Below are 23,390 nucleotides of genomic sequence, written 5' to 3' on the forward strand. Positions count from 1 at the left end.
ATGCATGGAAAAACCGGTGCAGATTCGTGAAAGAATTAAAGGGACTTGCATTTCACCTTTATCTTCGTTTCTCCTCCATATAATGTTACGGTCACCGCTCAAATCTTCTAGTTTACCAATGCACAGTCCACAGTCTAGCGCTTGGAAGCGATATCGTGCTAAACGCACAAGCGAGCTTGCTTATAATAAACTGAGCTCAAATAACCCAGAAACTATCTTACTCTACGAAGTCAAATAGAAAACAAGTATTATTACTTTTGAAAAATAACACAAATAGGTACCTACATATGTTGTACATACCTTGTTCTTAGACTCGTTGTTGAAGTGTTTCTGGACGTACAGGTAGCTGACAGCCATTCCAAAGTTTGAATTAACATTCCCTGTGCATCCTTTCCATCTGAAACAATAATTCAAGAACTTGTTCCTCTTAATTTTTCACAGGAAAAAAAATAATATTCACGACGTTTATGTAACTAAAATACTTTTGAGTGGAAGTTAAACGTGACAGTCCTTAATCACATTAAAAAAATAGTACTAAGGATAAGTTTACCTCAAATTTCGGAACAATAAATACCGCAACACGCAACACCATAATTTTCAGCACAAAGATATATTTCTCGCTGTCCAGAGAGCTAAACACTATTTTATTCGTGCAAGTAGTATACAATAGGTGTCGCTGTACACAAAAATAATTCTTACTTAGTAAGTTGTTTCTGGAATAAGGTGCGATGGTACCACCAAATATTAAAAAAAAAAACCAAACCGGGAGTAGTCAGGACCAGGTATTTGTAATAAGGTGTAATTAGTTAACTATTCTAAGTATATATTTAACCATGATAAATGAATACAAGTGTTAACGAGGACAAAGACTTAATTAAAATGAAATAGGCGCGTGTTTAACAATTTTTTTAATTGTCTACCTCATGAATTGAAAAGGAGGTAAGCGTGATTTCATCAAGGTAAAATAAATCTTTGAAACACACTAAAACAGGAGTTATAAAATCAAATACTTAATCTATACCAAAAATATAAATGTGTAAGCATATCCACGTTAGAATAAATACTTAAACGGGTTTGTTATGAATTACATTTTATTTGCACCTAACAATTTATTGTGTATTTCTTTCTTTAGTATTTTTTAAAAATTAAACACATACTTTTCTTTCAATGGTAAGATATCAGCAATACCGTGAAATTGCGCAAGCGAAGCCACGTGTTATTTGCTAGTATTATAATGAAACAACATTTTTTTTCCTTCTGGTATAAAGTTGCTTTACAATAGCAAATGAAGGTCGATCCAGTAGTATTCCGAGTTTACTATTCACAAACACACACACAATGTTGTTATAGATGTACGGTTTAGTAATATATTGAGTTGTTTTACGACTGCTCACCTTGGCGTCTTCTGGGTGAGGCCGAAGACTTGTTTGCTGAACCGAAAGGCCAGGTCCCTGAACTCCTGCAGCGTGAGCGGGGCCAGGGTGGAGAAGACGCTCCACCACACGAACCTCTCTGGAACACGGCCGCACCCCAGCCTCTATTAGGAGTCGCTTCTCACGGCAAACCGGAGCAAGGCACGGCCCTAACACGACGGGAACAACTGCGCAGTTCGCGGCAGCGGGACTCCTCTCCTTCTCGCCAACGCCCGTCAATGTGTCCAACTTTACAACATCCTGTCTTCGGGGAATTTAACCCGGAGAGTCTCGTTGGATCTCTAGCCTTGGTTATCTCTAGCATTGGTTATCTCTAGCCTTGGTTATCTCTAACCTTGGTTATCTCTAGCCTTGGTTATCTCTAGCCATGGTTATCTCTAGCCTTGGTTATCTCTAGCCTTGGTTATCTCTAGCCTTGGTTATCTCTAGCCTTGGTTATCTGTAGCCTTGGTTATCTGTAGCCTTGGTTATCTGTAGCCTTGGTTATCTCTAGCCTTGGTTATCTCTAGCATTGGTTATCTCTAGCATTGGTTATCTCTAGCATTGGTTATCTCTAGCATTGGTTATCTCTAGCATTGGTTATCTCTAGCCTTGGTTATCTCTAGCCTTGGTTATCTCTAGCCTTGGTTATCTCTAGTCTTGGTTATCTCTAGCATTGATTATCTCTAGCATTGGTTATCTCTAGCATTGGTTATCTCTAGCATTGGTTATCTCTAGCATTGGTTATCTCTAGCATTGGTTATCTCTAGCCTTGGTTATCTCTAGCATTGGTTATCTCTAGCCTTGGTTATCTCTAGCCTTGGTTATCTCTAGCCTTGGTTATCTCTAGCCTTGGTTATCTCTAGCCTTGGTTATCTCTAGCCTTGGTTATCTCTAGCCTTGGTTATCTCTAGCCTTGGTTATCTCTAGCCTTGGTTATCTCTAGCCTTGGTTATCTCTAGCCTTGGTTATCTCTAGCATTGGTTATCTCTAGCATTGGTTATCTCTAGCATTGGTTATCTCTAGCATTGGTTATCTCTAGCATTGGTTATATCTAGCATTGGTTATATCTAGCATTGGTTATCTCTAGCATTGGTTATCTCTAGCATTGGTTATCTCTAGCATTGGTTATCTCTAGCATTGGTTATCTCTAGCATTGGTTATCTCTAGCAATGGTTATCTCTAGTATTGGTTATCTCTAGTATTGGTTATCTCTTGGTTCTCGCCTAGAGAAAAGTCTAAGGGGAAGGGGAGCTGAGGGAAAGTGGTCAGTGGGTGCTCTCTAATTTTTGATATAACCGAGAAACTTATGAGCCGGTATGATAACACATCCATAGTCTCACAGGCACAATAACAAGCCCTCACTGATGAAACATTAATGTGAAATCAATTAAGAGTGTTCTACTGTGTGAATTAACCGCAGAAGGCGAACACATTTATTACCTATTTATAAGTTCTGTTGGATTGATACTAAGTAGCTAACGTTAAAAATTCTAAATACAATCACAAATAAAAATAGCGGTTTCACTGAAACCATTAATTTTTGTTTGAATAGTGACAAATAAACGAAATCTGATAATGCTTTACCAAATTGAACTTACCGAGCCGACTAAACATTGTTGAATCTAATTAAATATTTTTTTGTTGGGGCAAGAAAATAAAATTTTGTGGTGGCAATAACTGTTGTGTTCAAAGATTTATAGATTAGTTGCTGTAACCCAAAACACCCCAAACATAATTCTTTAAATATATTTAAGGATACATTCTATCAAAACCAAATAATTGATTAAAATAAAAAAAGGTAATTATTTTTATGGAATGATGAAAAAAATATCTTAATGAAACGATCTTAGCTATGTAATATTAATAGCCAGAAAGGGGAAAAAAAATATGTATGAAAAACCGATAAATAGAATTTGTATTTGTTAATGGTTCATAGCAAATTAAAACGCAAGACTCTAAATTATAAAATAACGTGGCAATTAAATTCATGGTAACAATACCATGGAACTTGAATTACAGCAGAGGCATATCCTTTAATACTCTCGTGTTCAACAGTTAACACATATTGTTATTATTAAAGTTAGGGTTTCTTAGTGAATAAAACTGAGAAATTATACTTTAATTGGTTTTATATTAAAACTCTTTCGGAACCACTGTGTACAATTGTACACATTGTTAAAGTAACAAACGATTGCACAGCAAGAATACACAACAGTCATAGACATCTATACAAAAATATGTAACACAATGGTCAACGACAACGTGGCTATTCAACCAAGATCAAAATTTTCTTTTTCTTTTTTGACAGTTATGATAGTTAAATGCTCTTATATACCTATCAGTATTTGAAAACAATCAATACACACTTTTGTTCCAGTAAGCAAGTGGAATTTCGTGCACAGCAGATGGGCGGAGTGTAGTTACCCAGAGTAGTGGGGTCAGTTTTGGCTATGAGGCCGGACAGCTTCTGGAGATAGGCCATCTCCATGACAACCACTACGTCCGTCTCCTCGTCTATGGTCACGTTGGTGTCGTGGAACACGTAGCTCAGGTAGCGCGTCCAGTTCATCTGCGAACAGGACAGAAGACCATCACTTCAGGTTGTGTTCAAGTTGGCCAATTGTGTGAGCAGAGTGGGTCAATTGACGTGGTTTACCAGGCAGGAATGATAATTGTTTGTAACTAACAAAACTTATGAGAAAATATATCACCAAATACTAAACCACCGAGTCATAAATATATCCCATACTTCTTTAATTTTCTAAATCCTGTATGTGCTGTTTTTAAACTCATTCAGTTCTGTTAGTGTGGCTTTAGAAATTGTAATTATTAGCTTTAAAAATGAATAACTTGGTACAATTATTTGAAAGATGGCATCTCTCTCTTTGAAATATACTTATATGTATTTTTCAATGAAGTTTATGGTGTAAAAAAACAAGTGAATGTGAGTTGAAAATCGTAACCGTAACATAATAATTAGCTAATTAACGGACTAAATAAAAAGCGATTTGATTAGTCTTACTGGCAATGAATTAAAAAAAATTGAAATATTTTTTTTCACAAACTATTTTTATTTCAAATTAATCTGTCAAACATTATATCAGTTGTGTGCTAATGTTAATTAATAACTTGAAGGACGCGGAAGGAAAGAACCAATTCGAGAGGTGAAAGGCTAGCTGGAAAGGAGTTGCCCCGATCTGAAGTATGTGCAACATCAAAATTTATATGAAAATAATGTTTCTTGGGTTTTGAATTTTAGTTGGTTAGAAGTTAAAAGTTCGCCAACGTTTCGGTTGGCATTGCAACCGCATCATTAAGTCAAGTCTCCCCGAATGTACTCAATACAGTAGGAGACGAATTATAATGATGGCAAGGGCAATGTCGGCCGAAACGTTGGCAAACTCGTCACTTCTGACGCGGTCAAACCCCACAATCCAAGAAACCTCAGACAATCGGAGCGATAGACCGCGATCCTAAATCAAAATTTATAAGTTGGTTTTCGATGAAGAAGATTCGCCAAACGACCAGAGGTTCAACATGGGAAACTTGTCTGTTGAACATGTTCAAGGGTAGCAAATACCACGGGTATTTCACCAAAAAAATCCGTCCAATGAATGAGATTTCTTGTAACAAGCACGCCTTTCACTATCACCACGCCATTTTTGTTTTCTTCGTTTTTACAAGAGTCAGCATGTGGAATATAAGGTAAAAAATATGAAAATTCCATTTATTAAATTCATAACTAATAAATTGAGTGTTTCATAAATTTTAAAATTTTGTAAAATAAAATATTTAATGTATAATATAAGTAACATACTTATAAGAAAGTTATTATAAGAAACATATGTTTCTTGACTTTTGGGATTTAGCCGAAGGGGAAGGAGGGTTTCGCCAACCTTTCGGTCGACATTGAATTCGCCATCATCATGGTAGTAGCATCTTTCCCCTGGTGATGGGGGATTGCAATTTCGACCGAAACGTGTGCGAAACCTTCGCCTTCGTTGCGGCCACGAAGTTTTAGACAATTACGGCTAAAGCCTACGATCTTAATTAAAATAAAGTGGCTTGGAAGTGGCTTGGAAGGTTTTACCAATTCTTTCCAAGGTTGTATCTAGCGTATCGTAACTGGAAATACTGGTTCACTGCTCCTTATACAGCACGAGTCTGAATTTAAAAAAAAAAATTGGTTGCAAAGTTCATCACGATAAAAAAAGAAGTTGAAAACATATTTACGACTCACAGTGATGTATGTCTTTGAAAGTGGATTTGACAAAAATTTTATTGCAAATAATAGATAAAGTATTTAGGATTGAACATGAGCTTATTGAAAAACTCTTACAACCACCGCGAATTTTGTTGCTGTCGCCAAATTATTTCATTGAAATAATCGGGGGTATAGCCATTATTTCTAAAATATTTTTGTGGCGTGCTATTACCCAAATTATTTCAATGGAATAATTTTGTGCCAGCCAAAAATAAAAAAAATAATAATTGTGTGGTTGAAGAACTTCAATTAAACATTTTCCAGACGCCTAGTGTTACACCTTAAATAGTTTCTCTATTATTTACAATATAAATGTTGTTCATATCCAACTTGAAAGTAGTATACCAGCTTTGGGAAGCGCTTTAGACCACGTGTCGCGATATGTTTTTCGACTCGCTTCACCGTGGAACACCTGCAGCCGATGTTTCTGTCGGTCGTCGCCCCACGCAGCGCGACCCCAGAGCGGGGACGCACCACAACGCCGAAATACCACAACGCCGAACGTACAATAACGCCGAAAACCATAACGCCAAAATGCCAAATCGACCACGAACGCCGACAGCTAGAAAACTGCTGTGTACCACAACGCCGAATTACCACAACGCCGAAATACATTAACCCCCGAAAAATGTCATTACAGGACTGCCACAAAGGTTAGGTTAGGTTAGGTAAGGTTAGCACACAAATTCATTCAATTTTTTTCATTTTGCTCCTCTGTGCCCCCCCCCCCCCCCCTCTTCCCCGCAGCAACATTTTTCGGTGGTACTGTATTTTGGCTTTTTGGTACACAGCAGTTTTCTAGCTGTCGGCGTTGCGGTCAATTTGGCATTCGGCGTTATGGTATTCGGCGTTATTGTACGTTCGGCGTTGTGGTATTTCGGCGTTTTGGTAACGACCTCCCCCCCCCCCCCCCCAGAGCGCGGCGCGGGCCAGAAGAGAAGAGACGCTCACCTTGACGTTGGCTCCCGGGTCCTCCACGTCCATCAGCTGGCTCAGCTGCGGGATCGTCATCTCGTGGAACAAGTTCTTGGGGTCGCGCCGGGCCTCGGCCGTCGTCATTATCTGCACACGCGAGCACACACCCACCCCCTCCGTCAAACACACTCCGTCAACACCACCGGGCCACCGGGCAGCTCCCGAGAAGACCTGGCGTTGTCGACACTTCGGTCCGATAGATGGCACATCCTAATGTTATGACGTCAAGAGTTCACGTACAGGTACATTCGGGTCCATGCCCGAGTAGCTGGATGTTTGTCCTGTTAAAGCTGACCATTTCTGTAATTTCGTCGACTCACAGGCGTGGAACAGTTGTAACGTCGTGAAAAAAAAATGGCTGAAGTAGTAGTTATTTTTTTACAAGGTACGCAAAGTGTCGTATCGCAAGTAAAAAAAAAAATATGTTAGCCAATAAATGCAACACAAATTTAATGGAAATCATCAAGCCCACGTGAATACTTGAGACCGAAATTAATTTTTTCAAAGCCTTGCTCTATGTTTGTTGCAGGTTCTTTGTGTGCAAGTGTTCTATACAATATATATATATATACACATATGCCTATAAATAATATTCGTATTCACGTTCTTAGTGTTAAATAAAAAAAACATGATTAAAAAAATCCTATTAACACAAACCATAAATTATAATTTTAGGTAGGATGTATTTTTTTCTTCGCGGCAACAAGCTTTGCAGCTCTTTACTTAGAGCAGTATTTTCGGGACTAGTTTCCAGTGCCTATCAAGACAGCAGTGCGAACACTGTTAGTGGGGTGGAATCAAACACACAATAAACCATACCAGGATACCAATAAGAATTGCGTACGAAAAATCTGGTGGTGTTGTCACACCTGTCCAATAGATGAAAGAAGATGTGTCCATTATGAACATTGTCATTATTTGGAATTTACGATACAAACACTGTGATATTAATAAAAAAAATTCTTAGCAAAACTTTTTTATCGCTCTCTGAATTTATAGTAAAAATAAAACTTTTGAGCATCAAATTTACCTTAAAATAACCGGGGGAGGGAAATTTGTTGCCAGGTAGTAAAATTAATTAATATAATAGTAATTAAAACTTAATTGTTTTAGCGTCAGTATCGGTAAAGGATTCTATTTTATTTTCGGCGCTACTGCTGTAGGCCCATAAGTCAATGGGCTAAGTGTCAAGAGTAGTGAAAGTGTTTTTGAATACACGTGTTTAAAAATTTATATTTTCTTTTTCACCCCGAAAAATGTTTGTGACTGCAAAGGCCACCATGCCACTTTAATTTATGCGTCACACGCTCGCCATTGTGAACAGCACAAAGGCGCGGGCTTCTAGCGCGTGAACAGCACAGAGGCGCGGGCTTCTAGCGCGTGAACAGCACAGAGACGCTGGCTTCTAGCGCGTGAACAGCACAGAGGCGCTGGCTTCTAGCGCGTGAGCAGCACAGAGGCGCGGGCTTCTAGCGCGTGGACAGCACAGAGGCGCGGGCTTCTAGCGCGTAAACAGCACAGAGACGCGGGCTTCTAGCGCGTGAACAGCACAGAGGCGCTGGCTTCTAGCGCGTGAGCAGCACAGAGGCGCGCGCTTCTAGCGCGTGAGCAGCACAGAGGCGCGGGCTTCTAGCGCGTGAGCAGCACAGAGGCGCTGGCTTCTAGCGCGTGAGCAGCACAGAGGCGCGGGCTTCTAGCGCGTGAACAGCACAGAGACGCTGGCTTCTAGCGCGTGAACAGCACAGAGGCGCTGGCTTCTAGCGCGTGAGCAGCACAGAGGCGCGGGCTTCTAGCGCGTGAACAGCACAGAGGCGCGGGCTTCTAGCGCGTGAACAGCACAGAGGCGCGGGCTTCTAGCGCGTGAGCAGCACAGAGGCGCGGGCTTCTAGCGCGTGAACAGCACAGAGACGCTGGCTTCTAGCGCGTGAGCAGCACAGAGACGCGGGCTTCTAGCGCGTGAACAGCACAGAGGCGCGGGCTTCTAGCGCGTGAGCAGCACAGAGGCGCTGGCTTCTAGCGCGTGAACAGCACAGAGGCGCGGGCTTCTAGCGCGTGAGCAGCACAGAGGCGCGGGCTTCTAGCGCGTGAGCAGCACAGAGGCGCGGGCTTCTAGCGCGTGAACAGCACAGAGACGCTGGCTTCTAGCGCGTGAGCAGCACAGAGACGCGGGCTTCTAGCGCGTGAACAGCACAGAGGCGCTGGCTTCTAGCGCGTGAACAGCACAGAGGCGCTGGCTTCTAGCGCGTGAGCAGCACAGAGGCGCGGGCTTCTAGCGCGTGAACAGCACAGAGACGCGGGCTTCTAGCGCGTGAACAGCACAGAGGCGCTGGCTTCTAGCGCGTGAACAGCACAGAGGCGCTGGCTTCTAGCGCGTGAGCAGCACAGAGGCGCGGGCTTCTAGCGCGTGGACAGCACAGAGGCGCAGCTTCTAGCGCGTGAACAGCACAGAGGCGCTGGCTTCTAGCGCGTGAGCAGCACAGAGGCGCGGGCTTCTAGCGCGTAAACAGCACAGAGGCGCGGGCTTCTAGCGCGTGAGCAGCACAGAGGCGCTGGCTTCTAGCGCGTGAGCAGCACAGAGGCGCGGGCTTCTAGCGCGTGAACAGCACAGAGGCGCTGGCTTCTAGCGCGTGAACAGCACAGAGGCGCTGGCTTCTAGCGCGTGAACAGCACAGAGGCGCTGGCTTCTAGCGCGTGAACAGCACAGAGGCGCTAGGCTTCTAGCGCGTGAACAGCACAGAGGCGCTAGGCTTCTAGCGCGTGAACAGCACAGAGGCGCGGGCTTCTAGCACGTGAACAGCACAGAGGCGCGGGCTTCTAGCGCGTGAGCAGCACAGAGGCGCGGGCTTCTAGCGCGTGAACAGCACAGAGACGCGGGCTTCTAGCGCGTGAACAGCACAGAGGCGCTGGCTTCTAGCGCGTGAGCAGCACAGAGGCGCGGGCTTCTAGCGCGTGAGCAGCACAGAGGCGCGGGCTTCTAGCGCGTGAGCAGCACAGAGGCGCGGGCTTCTAGCGCGTGGACAGCACAGAGGCGCGGGCTTCTAGCGCGTGAGCAGCACAGAGGCGCGGGCTTCTAGCGCGTGAGCAGCACAGAGGCGCGGGCTTCTAGCGCGTGAACAGCACAGAGACGCGGGCTTCTAGCGCGTGAACAGCACAGAGGCGCGGGCTTCTAGCGCGTGAGCAGCACAGAGGCGCGGGCTTCTAGCGCGTGAGCAGCACAGAGGCGCGGGCTTCTAGCGCGTGAGCAGCACAGAGGCGCTGGCTTCTAGCGCGTGGACAGCACAGAGGCGCGGGCTTCTAGCGCGTGAGCAGCACAGAGGCGCGGGCTTCTAGCGCGTGAACAGCACAGAGACGCGGGCTTCTACCGCGTGAGCAGCACAGAGGCGCTGGCTTCTAGCGCGTGGACAGCACAGAGGCGCGGGCTTCTAGCGCGTGAGCAGCACAGAGGCGCGGGCTTCTAGCGCGTGAACAGCACAGAGACGCTGGCTTCTAGCGCGTGAACAGCACAGAGACGCTGGCTTCTAGCGCGTCAACAGCACAGAGGCGCGGGCTTCTAGCGCGTGAACAGCACAGAGACGCTGGCTTCTAGCGCGTGAACAGCACAGAGGCGCGGGCTTCTAGCGCGTGAACAGCACAGAGACGCTGGCTTCTAGCGCGTGATCAGCACAGAGGCGCGGGCTTCTAGCGCGTGAACAGCACAGAGGCGCGGGCTTCTAGCGCGTGAACAGCACAGAGACGCTGGCTTCTAGCGCGTGAACAGCACGGTGGCGCGGGCTTCTAGCGCGTGAACAGCACAGAGACGCTGGCTTCTAGCGCGTGATAAGCACAGAGGCGCGGGCTTCTAGCGCGTGAGCAGCACAGAGGCGCGGGCTTGTAGCGCGTGGACAGCACAGAGGCGCGGGCTTCTAGCGCGTGAGCAGCACAGAGGCGCGGGCTTCTAGCGCGTGAGCAGCACAGAGGCGCGGGCTTCTAGCGCGTGAACAGCACAGAGACGCTGGCTTCTAGCGCGTGAGCAGCACAGAGACGCGGGCTTCTAGCGCGTGAACAGCACAGAGGCGCTGGCTTCTAGCGCGTGAACAGCACAGAGGCGCTGGCTTCTAGCGCGTGAACAGCACAGAGGCGCTGGCTTCTAGCGCGTGAACAGCACAGAGGCGCTGGCTTCTAGCGCGTGAGCAGCACAGAGGCGCGGGCTTCTAGCGCGTGGACAGCACAGAGGCGCGGGCTTCTAGCGCGTGAACAGCACAGAGACGCGGGCTTCTAGCGCGTGAACAGCACAGAGGCGCTGGCTTCTAGCGCGTGAGCAGCACAGAGGCGCGGGCTTCTAGCGCGTAAACAGCACAGAGGCGCGGGCTTCTAGCGCGTGAGCAGCACAGAGGCGCTGGCTTCTAGCGCGTGAGCAGCACAGAGGCGCGGGCTTCTAGCGCGTGAACAGCACAGAGGCGCTGGCTTCTAGCGCGTGAACAGCACAGAGGCGCTGGCTTCTAGCGCGTGAACAGCACAGAGGCGCTGGCTTCTAGCGCGTGAACAGCACAGAGGCGCTAGGCTTCTAGCGCGTGAACAGCACAGAGGCGCGGGCTTCTAGCGCGTGAACAGCACAGAGGCGCGGGCTTCTAGCGCGTGAACAACACAGAGGCGCTGGCTTCTAGCGCGTGAGCAGCACAGAGGCGCGGGCTTCTAGCGCGTGAGCAGCACAGAGGCGCGGGCTTCTAGCGCGTGAGCAGCACAGAGGCGCTGGCTTATAGCGCGTGGACAGCACAGAGGCGCGGGCTTCTAGCGCGTGAGCAGCACAGAGGCGCTGGCTTCTAGCGCGTGGACAGCACAGAGGCGCGGGCTTCTAGCGCGTGAGCAGCACAGAGGCGCGGGCTTCTAGCGCGTGAGCAGCACAGAGGCGCGGGCTTCTAGCGCGTGAACAGCACAGAGACGCGGGCTTCTAGCGCGTGAGCAGAACAGAGGCGCGGGCTTCTAGCGCGTGAGCAGCACAGAGGCGCGGGCTTCTAGCGCGTGGACAACACAGAGGCGCGGGCTTCTAGCGCGTGAGCAGCACAGAGGCGCTGGCTTCTAGCGCGTGGACAGCACAGAGGCGCGGGCTTCTAGCGCGTGAGCAGCACAGAGGCGCGGGCTTCTAGCGCGTGAACAGCACAAAGACGCGGGCTTCTAGCGCGTGAACAGCACGGAGGCGCGGGCTTCTAGCGCGTGGACAGCACGGAGGCGCGGGCTTGTAGCGCGTGAACAGCACAGAGGCACGGACTTCTAGCGCGTGAACAGCACAGAGACGCTGGCTTCTAGCGCGTGAACAGCACAGAGGCGCGGGCTTCTAGCGCGTGAACAGCACAGAGACGCTGGCTTCTAGCGCGTGAACAGCACAGAGACGCGGGCTTCTAGCGCGGGAACAGCACAGAGACGCTGGCTTCTAGCGCGTGAACAGCACAGAGACGCTGGCTTCTAGCGCGTGAACAGCGAGGAGGCGCGGGCTTCTAGCGCGTGAACAGAACAGAGACGCGGGCTTCTAGCGCGTGAGCAGCACAGAGGCGCTGGCTTCTAGCGCGTGGACAGCACAGAGGCGCGGGCTTCTAGCGCGTGAGCAGCACAGAGGCGCGGGCTTCTAGCGCGTGAACAGCACAGAGGCGCTGGCTTCTAGCGCGTGAGCAGCACAGAGGCGCGGGCTTCTAGCGCGTGAACAGCACAGAGACGCGGGCTTCTAGCGCGTGAACAGCACAGAGGCGCCGGCTTCTAGCGCGTGAACAGCACAGAGGCGCTGGCTTCTAGCGCGTGAGCAGCACAGAGGCGCGGGCTTCTAGCGCGTGAACAGCACAGAGGCGCGGGCTTCTAGCGCGTGAACAGCACAGAGACGCGGGCTTCTACCGCGTGAGCAGCACAGAGGCGCTGGCTTCTAGCGCGTGGACAGCACAGAGGCGCGGGCTTCTAGCGCGTGAGCAGCACAGAGGCGCGGGCTTCTAGTGCGAGAACAGCACAGAGACGCTGGCTTCTAGCGCGTGAACAGCACAGAGACGCTGGCTTCTAGCGCGTGAACAGCACAGAGGCGCGGGCTTCTAGCGCGTGAACAGCACAGAGACGCTGGCTTCTAGCGCGTGAACAGCACAGAGGCGCGGGCTTCTAGCGCGTGAACAGCACAGAGACGCTGGCTTCTAGCGCGTGAGCAGCACAGAGGCGCGGGCTTCTAGCGCGTGAACAGCACAGAGGCGCGGGCTTCTAGCGCGTGAACAGCACAGAGACGCTGGCTTCTAGCGCGTGAACAGCACGGTGGCGCGGGCTTCTAGCGCGTGAACAGCACGGTGGCGCTGGCTTCTAGCGCGTGATAAGCACAGAGGCGCGGGCTTCTAGCGCGTGAGCAGCACAGAGGCGCGGGCTTGTAGCGCGTGAGCAGCACAGAGGCGCGGGCTTCTAGCGCGTGAGCAGCACAGAGGCGCGGGCTTCTAGCGCGTGAGCAGCACAGAGGCGCGTGCTTCTAGCGCGTGAGCAGCACAGAGACGCTGGCTTCTAGCGCGTGAGCAGCACAGAGACGCGGGCTTCTAGCGCGTGAACAGCACAGAGGCGCTGGCTTCTAGCGCGTGAACAGCACAGAGGCGCTGGCTTCTAGCGCGTGAACAGCACAGAGGCGCTGGCTTCTAGCGCGTGAACAGCACAGAGGCGCTGGCTTCTAGCGCGTGAGCAGCACAGAGGCGCGGGCTTCTAGCGCGTGGACAGCACAGAGGCGCGGGCTTCTAGCGCGTGAACAGCACAGAGACGCGGGCTTCTAGCGCGTGAACAGCACAGAGGCGCTGGCTTCTAGCGCGTGAGCAGCACAGAGGCGCGGGCTTCTAGCGCGTGAGCAGCACAGAGGCGCGGGCTTCTAGCGCGTGAGCAGCACAGAGGCGCTGGCTTCTAGCGCGTGAGCAGCACAGAGGCGCGGGCTTCTAGCGCGTGAACAGCACAGAGGCGCTGGCTTCTAGCGCGTGAACAGCACAGAGGCGCTGGCTTCTAGCGCGTGAACAGCACAGAGGCGCTGGCTTCTAGCGCGTGAACAGCACAGAGGCGCTAGGCTTCTAGCGCGTGAACAGCACAGAGGCGCTAGGCTTCTAGCGCGTGAACAGCACAGAGGCGCGGGCTTCTAGCGCGTGAACAACACAGAGGCGCTGGCTTCTAGCGCGTGAGCAGCACAGAGGCGCGGGCTTCTAGCGCGTGAGCAGCACAGAGGCGCGGGCTTCTAGCGCGTGAGCAGCACAGAGGCGCTGGCTTATAGCGCGTGGACAGCACAGAGGCGCGGGCTTCTAGCGCGTGAGCAGCACAGAGGCGCTGGCTTCTAGCGCGTGGACAGCACAGAGGCGCGGGCTTCTAGCGCGTGAGCAGCACAGAGGCGCGGGCTTCTAGCGCGTGAGCAGCACAGAGGCGCGGGCTTCTAGCGCGTGACCAGCACAGAGACGCGGGCTTCTAGCGCGTGAGCAGAACAGAGGCGCGGGCTTCTAGCGCGTGAGCAGCACAGAGGCGCGGGCTTCTAGCGCGTGGACAACACAGAGGCGCGGGCTTCTAGCGCGTGAGCAGCACAGAGGCGCTGGCTTCTAGCGCGTGGACAGCACAGAGGCGCGGGCTTCTAGCGCGTGAGCAGCACAGAGGCGCGGGCTTCTAGCGCGTGAACAGCACAGAGACGCGGGCTTCTAGCGCGTGAACAGCACGGAGACGCGGGCTTCTAGCGCGTGGACAGCACGGAGGCGCGGGCTTGTAGCGCGTGAACAGCACGGAGGCGCGGGCTTCTAGCGCGTGAACAGCAGAGAGACGCTGGCTTCTAGCGCGTGAACAGCACAGAGGCGCGGGCTTCTAGCGCGTGAACAGCACAGAGACGCTGGCTTCTAGCGCGTGAACAGCACAGAGACGCGGGCTTCTAGCGCGGGAACAGCACAGAGACGCTGGCTTCTAGCGCGTGAACAGCACAGAGACGCTGGCTTCTAGCGCGTGAACAGCGAGGAGGCGCGGGCTTCTAGCGCGTGAACAGAACAGAGACGCGGGCTTCTAGCGCGTGAGCAGCACAGAGGCGCTGGCTTCTAGCGCGTGGACAGCACAGAGGCGCGGGCTTCTAGCGCGTGAGCAGCACAGAGGCGCGGGCTTCTAGCGCGTGAACAGCACAGAGGCGCTGGCTTCTAGCGCGTGAGCAGCACAGAGGCGCGGGCTTCTAGCGCGTGAACAGCACAGAGACGCTGGCTTCTAGCGCGTGAACAGCACGGAGGCGCGGGCTTCTAGCGCGTGAACAGCACGGAGACGCTGGCTTCTAGCGCGTGAACAGCACGGAGGCGCGGGCTTCTAGCGCGTGAACAGCACGGAGGCGCGGGCTTCTAGCGTGTTAACAGCACAGAGGCGCTGGCTTCTAGCGCGTGAGCAGCACAGAGGCGCGGGCTTCTAGCGCGTGAGCAGCACAGAGGCGCGGGCTTCTAGCGCGTGAGCAGCACAGAGGCGCGGGCTTCTAGCACGTGAGCAGCACAAAGGCGCTGGCTTCTAGCGCGTGGACAGCACAGAGGCGCGGGCTTCTAGCGCGTGAGCAGCACAGAGGCGCGGGCTTCTAGCGCGTGAACAGCACAGAGACGCGGGCTTCTAGCGCGTGAGCAGCACAGAGGCGCTGGCTTCTAGCGCGTGGACAGCACAGAGGCGCGGGCTTCTAGCGCGTGAGCAGCACAGAGGCGCGGGCTTCTAGCGCGTGAACAGCAAAGAGACGCTGGCTTCTAGCGCGTGAACAGCACGGAGGCGCGGGCTTCTAGCGCGTGAACAGCACGGAGACGCTGGCTTCTAGCGCGTGAACAGCACGGAGGCGCGGGCTTCTAGCGCGTGAGCAGCACGGAGGCGCGGGCTTCTAGCGCGTGAGCAGCACGGAGGCGCGGGCTTCTAGCGCGTGAACAGCACAGAGACGCTGGCTTCTAGCGCGTGAACAGCACGGAGGCGCGGGCTTCTAGCGCGTGAACAGCACGGAGGCGCGGGCTTCTAGCGCGTGAACAGCACGGAGACGCTGGCTTCTAGCGCGTGAACAGCACGGAGGCGCGGGCTTCTAGCGCGTGAGCAGCACGGAGGCGCGGGCTTGTAGCGCGTGAACAGCACAGAGGCGCGGGCTTCTAGCGCGTGAACAGCACAGAGACGCTGGCTTCTAGCGCGTGAACAGCACAGATACGCTGGCTTCTAGCGCGTGAACAGCACGGAGGCGCGGGCTTGTAGCGCGTTAACAGCACGGAGGCGCGGGCTTGTAGCGCGTGAACAGCACAGAGGCGCGGGCTTCTAGCGCGTGAGCAGCACAGAGGCGCTGGCTTCTAGCGCGTGGACAGCACAGAGGCGCGGGCTTCTAGCGCGTGAGCAGCACAGAGGCGCGGGCTTCTAGCGCGTGAACAGCACAGAGACGCGGGCTTCTAGCGCGTGAGCAGCACAGAGGCGCTGGCTTCTAGCGCGTGAACAGCCAAGAGACGCTGGCTTCTAGCGCGTGAACAGCACGGAGGCGCGGGCTTCTAGCGCGTGAACAGCACGGAGACGATGGCTTCTAGCGCGTGAACAGCACGGAGGCGCGGGCTTCTAGCGCGTGAGCAGCACGGAGGCGCGGGCTTCTAGCGCGTGAACAGCACAGAGACGCTGGCTTATAGCGCGTGAACAGCACAGAGGCGCGGGCTTCTAGCGCGTGAACAGCACAGAGACGCTGGCTTCTAGCGCGTGAACAGCACGGAGGCGCGGGCTTCTAGCGCGTGAGCAGCACGGAGGCGCGGGCTTGTAGCGCGTGAACAGCACAGAGGCGCGGGCTTCTAGCGCGTGAACAGCACAGAGGCGCGGGCTTCTAGCGCGTGAACAGCACAGAGGCGCGGGCTTCTAGCGCGTGAACAGCACGGAGGCGCGGGCTTCTAGCGCGTGAACAGCACGGAGACGCTGGCTTCTAGCGCGTGAACAGCACAGAGACGCGGGCTTCTAGCGCGTGAGCAGCACAGAGGCGCTGGCTTCTAGCGCGTGGACAGCACAGAGGCGCGGGCTTCTAGCGCGTGAGCAGCACAGAGGCGCGGGCTTCTAGCGCGTGAGCAGCACAGAGGCGCTGGCTTCTAGCGCGTGAGCAGCACAGAGGCGCGGGCTTCTAGCGCGTGAACAGCACAGAGACGCGGGCTTCTAGCGCGTGAACAGCACAGAGGCGCTGGCTTCTAGCGCGTGAGCAGCACAGAGGCGCGGGCTTCTAGCGCGTGAGCAGCACAGAGGCGCGGGCTTCTAGCGCGTGAGCAGCACAGAGGCGCTGGCTTCTAGCGCGTGGACAGCACAGAGGCGCGGGCTTCTAGCGCGTGAGCAGCACAGAGGCGCGGGCTTCTAGCGCGTGAGCAGCACAGAGGCGCGGGCTTCTAGCGCGTGAACAGCACAGAGACGCGGGCTTCTAGCGCGTGAACAGCACAGAGGCGCTGGCTTCTAGCGCGTGAGCAGCACAGAGGCGCGGGCTTCTAGCGCGTGAGCAGCACAGAGGCGCGGGCTTCTAGCGCGTGAGCAGCACAGAGGCGCGGGCTTCTAGCGCGTGAGCAGCACAGAGGCGCGGGCTTCTAGCGCGTGAGCAGCACAGAGGCGCTGGCTTCTAGCGCGTGGACAGCACAGAGGCGCGGGCTTCTAGCGCGTGAGCAGCACAGAGGCGCGGGCTTCTAGCGCGTGAACAGCACAGAGACGCGGGCTTCTAGCGCGTAAGCAGCACAGAGGCGCTGGCTTCTAGCGCGTGGACAGCACAGAGGCGCGGGCTTCTAGCGCGTGAGCAGCACAGAGGCGCGGGCTTCTAGCGCGTGAACAGCACAGAGACGCTGGCTTCTAGCGCGTGAACAGCACAGAGGCGCGGGCTTCTAGCGCGTGAACAGCACAGAGACGCTGGCTTCTAGCGCGTGAACAGCACAGAGGCGCGGGCTTCTAGCGCGTGAACAGCACAGAGACGCTGGCTTCTAGCGCGTGAACAGCACGGAGGCGCGGGCTTCTAGCGCGTGAGCAGCACGGAGGCGCGGGCTTCTAGCGCGTGAACAGCACAGAGACGCTGGCTTCTAGCGCGTGAACAGCACAGAGGCGCGGGCTTCTAGCGCGTGAACAGCACAGAGACGCTGGCTTCTAGCGCGTGAACAGCACGGAGGCGCGGGCTTCTAGTGCGTGAGCAGCACGGAGGCGCGGGCTTGTAGCGCGTGAACAGCACAGAGGCGCGGGCTTCTAGCGCGTGAACAGCACAGAGACGCTGGCTTCTAGCGCGTGAACAGCACAGAGACGCTGGCTTCTAGCGCGTGAACAGCACGGAGGCGCGGGCTTGTAGCGCGTGAACAGCACGGAGGCGCGGGCTTCTAGCGCGTGAACAGCACAGAGACGCGGGCTTCTAGCGCGTGAGCAGCACAGAGGCGCTGGCTTCTAGCGCGTGGACAGCACAGAGGCGCGGGCTTCTAGCGCGTGAGCAGCACAGAGGCGCGGGCTTCTAGCGCGTGAACAGCACAGAGACGCTGGCTTCTAGCGCGTGAACAGCACAGAGGCGCGGGCTTGTAGCGCGTGAACAGCACAGAGACGCTGGCTTCTAGCGCGTGAACAGCACAGAGGCGCGGGCTTCTAGCGCGTGAACAGCACAGAGGCGCTGGCTTCTAGCGCGTGAACAGCACGGAGGCGCGGGCTTCTAGCGCGTGAGCAGCACGGAGGCGCGGGCTTCTAGCGCGTGAACAGCACAGAGACGCTGGCTTCTAGCGCGTGAACAGCACAGAGGCGCGGGCTTCTAGCGCGTGAACAGCACAGAGACGCTGGCTTCTAGCGCGTGAACAGCACGGAGGCGCGGGCTTCTAGCGCGTGAGCAGCACAGAGGCGCGGGCTTGTAGCGCGTGAACAGCACAGAGGCGCGGGCTTCTAGCGCGTGAACAGCACGGAGACGCTGGCTTCTAGCGCGTGAACAGCACGGAGACGCGGGCTTCTAGCGCGTGAACAGCACAGAGACGCTGGCTTCTAGCGCGTGAACAGCACGGAGGCGCGGGCTTCTAGCGCGTGAGCAGCACAGAGGCGCTGGCTTCTAGCGCGTGAACAGCACAGAGGCGCGGGCTTCTAGCGCGTGAACAGCACAGAGACGCTGGCTTCTAGCGCGTGAACAGCACGGAGGCGCGGGCTTCTAGCGCGTGAGCAGCACGGAGGCGCGGGCTTCTAGCGCGTGAACAGCACGGAGGCGCGGGCTTCTAGCGCGTGAGCAGCACGGAGGCGCGGGCTTCTAGCGCGTGAGCAGCACAGAGGCGCGGGCTTCTAGCGCGTGAACAGCACAGAGACGCTGGCTTCTAGCGCGTGAACAGCACAGAGACGCTGGCTTCTAGCGCGTGAACAGCACAGAGGCGCGGGCTTCTAGCGCGTGAACAGCACAGATACGCTGGCTTCTAGCGCGTGAACAGCACAGAGGCGCGGGCTTCTAGCGCGTGAACAGCACAGAGACGCTGGCTTCTAGCGCGTGAACAGCACGGAGGCGCGGGCTTCTAGCGCGTGAGCAGCACGGAGGCGCGGGCTTCTAGCGCGTGAACAGCACGGAGGCGCGGGCTTCTAGCGCGTGAGCAGCACGGAGGCGCGGGCTTCTAGCGCGTGAGCAGCACGGAGGCGCGGGCTTCTAGCGCGTGAACAGCACAGAGACGCTGGCTTCTAGCGCGTGAACAGCACAGAGACGCTGGCTTCTAGCGCGTGAACAGCACAGAGGCGCGGGCTTCTAGCGCGTGAACAGCACAGATACGCTGGCTTCTAGCGCGTGAACAGCACGGAGGCGCGGGCTTCTAGCGCGTGAGCAGCACAGAGGCGCGGGCTTGTAGCGTGTGAACAGCACAGAGGCGCGGGCTTCTAGCGCGTGAACAGCACAGAGACGCTGGCTTCTAGCGCGTGAACAGCACGGAGGCGCGGGCTTCTAGCGCGTGAGCAGCACAGAGGCGCGGGCTTGTAGCGCGTGAACAGCACAGAGGCGCGGGCTTCTAGCGCGTGAACAGCACAGAGGCGCGGGCTATTAGCGCGTGAACAGCACAGAGGCGCGGGCTATTAGCGCGTGAACAGCACAGAGACGCTGGCTTCTAGCGCGTGAACAGCACAGAGGCGCGGGCTTCTAGCGCGTGAACAGCACGGAGGCGCGGGCTTCTAGCGCGTGAGCAGCACAGAGGCGCGGGCTTCTAGCGCGTGAACAGCACAGAGGCGCTGGCTTCTAGCGCGTGAACAGCACAGAGGCGCGGGCTATTAGCGCGTGAACGCCACTCACGGAGGCGAGCTGCGAGCTGAAGCCCAGGATGTCGTCGGCGAACTCCTTGGCCTCGTCGGCGTGGTCTGCCTCCTCCAGCAGGGCTCGCCCGAGCACCGACGCCGAGCGGGTATGGTGTCCTGCCTCGGCGCCGCTCACGTCGAAGGAGTCCTCCGCCGCGGTCGGCGCGGGCCGCTGCAGCAGCGACGCCTCGAACACGCGCACCATGTCCTCGATGTAGCGCCGGTACTCTGTCAGCTCGGTGCGGAAGCGCGCCGGGTCCAGCAGGTAGCGCTCGCTGATGCCCGGCGAGATCTGGTCCGCCTGCACACACCGCGCGTGCTCAGCCTCCCTTCCTCTTACACTGTACATCAATTGTTGGTAAATGAAACAGACATAACAAATGTAAAATTGCAGATAATTGCAAATTTCGTACATTTATATGAAATATACTGTATCACTACAAAACAGTGTTCGCAGCTATACTGAATCCCAGTACCACCAATGTCTCGTGTCAACAACGCATTGGTACTGGTAATATTCTGCCACGGAATTGCGCGGTGTTTATGCCTCATTAATCTGCGATAAGGCATCTGACAGAGAGTCAGCCCGGCTTGCACAGTTAAGCCTTCAGGCAAAAAAAAAAAACAACAAACAACATTTGAATAACTTGCAAAGTTTTTTCATACATTTTCCTTACGCGATCGTTAGTCCAGATCTGGTACACGTAAACACGCTCACTTTGATTACATTAGTCACACGAGGAAATGCACATGTCAATGCACTGATTCGCTTGTTAACAGATTATGGGTCGCTTGCTGTCAGGTTAAGTAAAATTTAACGAGGGTGAGGGTCCGAGTGGGGTCTCGCCGATTTGGCTTGAACTGTGTAAGTAAAAGCAGGTAAGTGCCCCTTTAAACGTCCTGAAATATCTCGCCTGATTGGGTCCTAGGGAGCGAGAAAAGGCTCTTTAAAGATTTTAAAGTACATTTGAAGGAAATTGTACCTGGATTTTTAGATCAGCGACGTGGTGCAGTTGTCAACCGCATTGTCTGGCATTCCACCGGCTCGGATTCAATTCCACTGCTACTGTTTTTTTTTAAATTTTATTTACTTATTTTTCGCAATATTAGGCAATTAATTACAGAATTGTAATTTATATGAACAGTGAATTGTTTGCATTAAAATTAATATATTAAATTTAGTAAAGTTTACTGTAACGTAGTTAAAACATGAATTGTTTTAAATTATACATTTTTGAATTGTATTTACTGTGGAGCGTGGTTTGCGGCACGTCGCTTAAGAGAAATTTCATGAACAATTTCCTTCAAATTCTACTTTTAAATCTTTAAAGAGCTTTTTCTCACTTCCCAGGGCCCTCTCGGGTGGGATATTTTAGGAAGTCGCAAGGGGCACCAACCTGATTCTTATCACTCAGTCAAGCAAAATCGATTTACCTTGCCTCAAGTCACGACTGTGTAAGTCCGCCTGAGACTCGTAAAATTAAGGAAATATTAAAAGATAAAAGTTGCTGCGGTATTTTGGTGCGTATTCGTGCAGACCAACATTTCTCCAGTATGATTTGACTAATGTGCAATTTTGGATGTAAAATTTCACATACATTAAAAAGGATATAAGCTGTAAAATACCGCTGACTTGTGCTTACATTACTTTTTTTAAAATATATATTTCCACCACGACTTTCAAGACTTCGTGCATAAACGTGTGATGTAAAACCATATCAAAAAACTAGTATGGTAAAATGGTCTAAATATGCCAGTTCTTGAAAGTAGTGGCAATAGTATATGAATAGGTACTTCTGTCAGCAATGTTTTTGAACAACTTCATGTAGTTGTGACCGTGTATGGTCCCGAGACGTTAATTTACGATCCTACACACAAACATTTAAGGACATGAAGTAGCCTACCTTTCATGTTGACGTGTAGGAATAAACAGACATCTTGTGACGTCACGACTCGTAGATAGGCTACGGCTGTGTGCGGCAAAAGACAGCGCACTTTCAAACAAAAACCATAGACAAATTGGAGACTTCTTTCCAACACAACATCGAATTCAGTGTTACCAACTCCGGATTTAGCAAGAAGGAGAATAAATCCCGGAATTCGGTTAATATATCGATTATGTGAACTGGTGTGAAGATCATTCAAGAACATTCTAAAATCATCTCTATTAATCCAGACAATTGGAGGGGCAATAGGAGGGAAGGGGAGAGAGAAATGGGTATATAAGCTCGGGGTTTTGACCAGTTGTCGTATGTACACAAACAACACGTGTTGCTCTGTAAGTAACTGTTGCGACCTCCAGGGAAGTGGAGTTACACGAGCCGGACTCACCACCATGAGGTTGCGGGAGGTGTTGCGGATGTCCTGGCTGACCCAGAAGCCGAACAGCGTGTTGAGGCCCAGCAGCCTCTGCGCCCGGCCCAGGGTGTGCACCCAGTCGAACCTCCCGTCGTCGGCGTGGCGGGGCCGCGGCGGGCCGGGGCTCACGCCCAGCCGCTCCATCACGCGCAGCATGGGCTCCACGCCGAGCTGCTCCAGCTTGTCTGTGGGACAGACCCGATTAGCAATCGATTATCTGTGGCGAGAACGATTAGCAATCGATTATCTGTGGACATATCGATTAGCAATCGATTATCTGTGGCGAGACCGTTAGCAATCGATTTTCTGTGGCGAGACTGATTAGCAATCGATTATCTGTGGTGAGAACGAGTAGCAATAGATCATCAAATCGATTCATGGGAGGAAAATCTTACGACTCACTAAAAACCGGAGAACTCACCTTTCCACTGAGTATTTATTTTTATTCAAAAAGCCTGTTGTCTTTAATTTCTATAATATCCTACCTTAAACTCTTTATAACCTGCATGAAAGTTGGAAGTAATAAATTTTAATAAAGAGATAAATACACTAAGCAGCCTGAAATTACATTTATTACCTAAGTGCTTGTATCATCTTTAAATTAAATTTTCATAGCCTCACCTTTGGCAAAGGCCTTCAACGCGCCTTGTTTTAGTTGATTTAAACATCTGACCACGTAAAAGGTTTTTTTTTTTTACTGTACTGAAGAGTAAAGACACAGGTAAAGTTTATAAAAGTAGGTATTCGTACTATAATGTGTTATATTGGAGGACGAGGGTTGGGAACTATAGATTAAATCGATATATTTTATTGAAAGATTCATCTATATAAAAAAACTATATACTTATAGATTTTTTCAACAACCGATCTGCACATCACTGCCGCATTATCCAATTTTATAATGGTGATAACTGGCCTGAATCACTGGTTGGGGTTGTGTAGTGTTAAAGATACTGGTCTTGCATTCCAGTGGACAGGTCTATGGATCCCTGTCCGGTCTAAATCACCATTTCCGGACTGCGTTTTTTTATATTCTCTAATGACCTCTCTGTTGGTTAGCGAGAAGGTTATGCATCTCACCATTTTTCCCACAAAAAAAAACCCGTCCAAATATGTGACATTTAACGGAGAATTTATTGAATCTTTCACACTTGAAAAATGATATCTGC

At 52.5% G+C, this 23,390-nt stretch overlaps 1 protein-coding gene across 1 annotated transcript in view; it reads right to left on the reverse strand.

The window, feature by feature from the left end:
- LOC134533911 (neprilysin-4-like) overlaps positions 1-23,390 on the reverse strand; it is a 108,009-nt gene that overhangs the window by 29,561 nt on the left and 55,058 nt on the right. Inside the window, exons 7-12 of the mRNA XM_063371699.1 lie at positions 22,195-22,406; positions 19,862-20,164; positions 6,631-6,741; positions 3,840-3,984; positions 1,395-1,512; positions 301-397 (exon numbers count right to left, since the gene is read on the reverse strand). Of these exons, the coding sequence (XP_063227769.1) occupies positions 301-397; positions 1,395-1,512; positions 3,840-3,984; positions 6,631-6,741; positions 19,862-20,164; positions 22,195-22,406 (986 nt within the window). The remainder of the gene's footprint in view (positions 1-300; positions 398-1,394; positions 1,513-3,839; positions 3,985-6,630; positions 6,742-19,861; positions 20,165-22,194; positions 22,407-23,390) is intronic.

Source organism: Bacillus rossius, chromosome 7 (assembly GCF_032445375.1).
Source record: "Bacillus rossius redtenbacheri isolate Brsri chromosome 7, Brsri_v3, whole genome shotgun sequence".
In the NCBI taxonomy this organism is placed as follows: Eukaryota; Metazoa; Arthropoda; class Insecta; order Phasmatodea; family Bacillidae; genus Bacillus; species Bacillus rossius.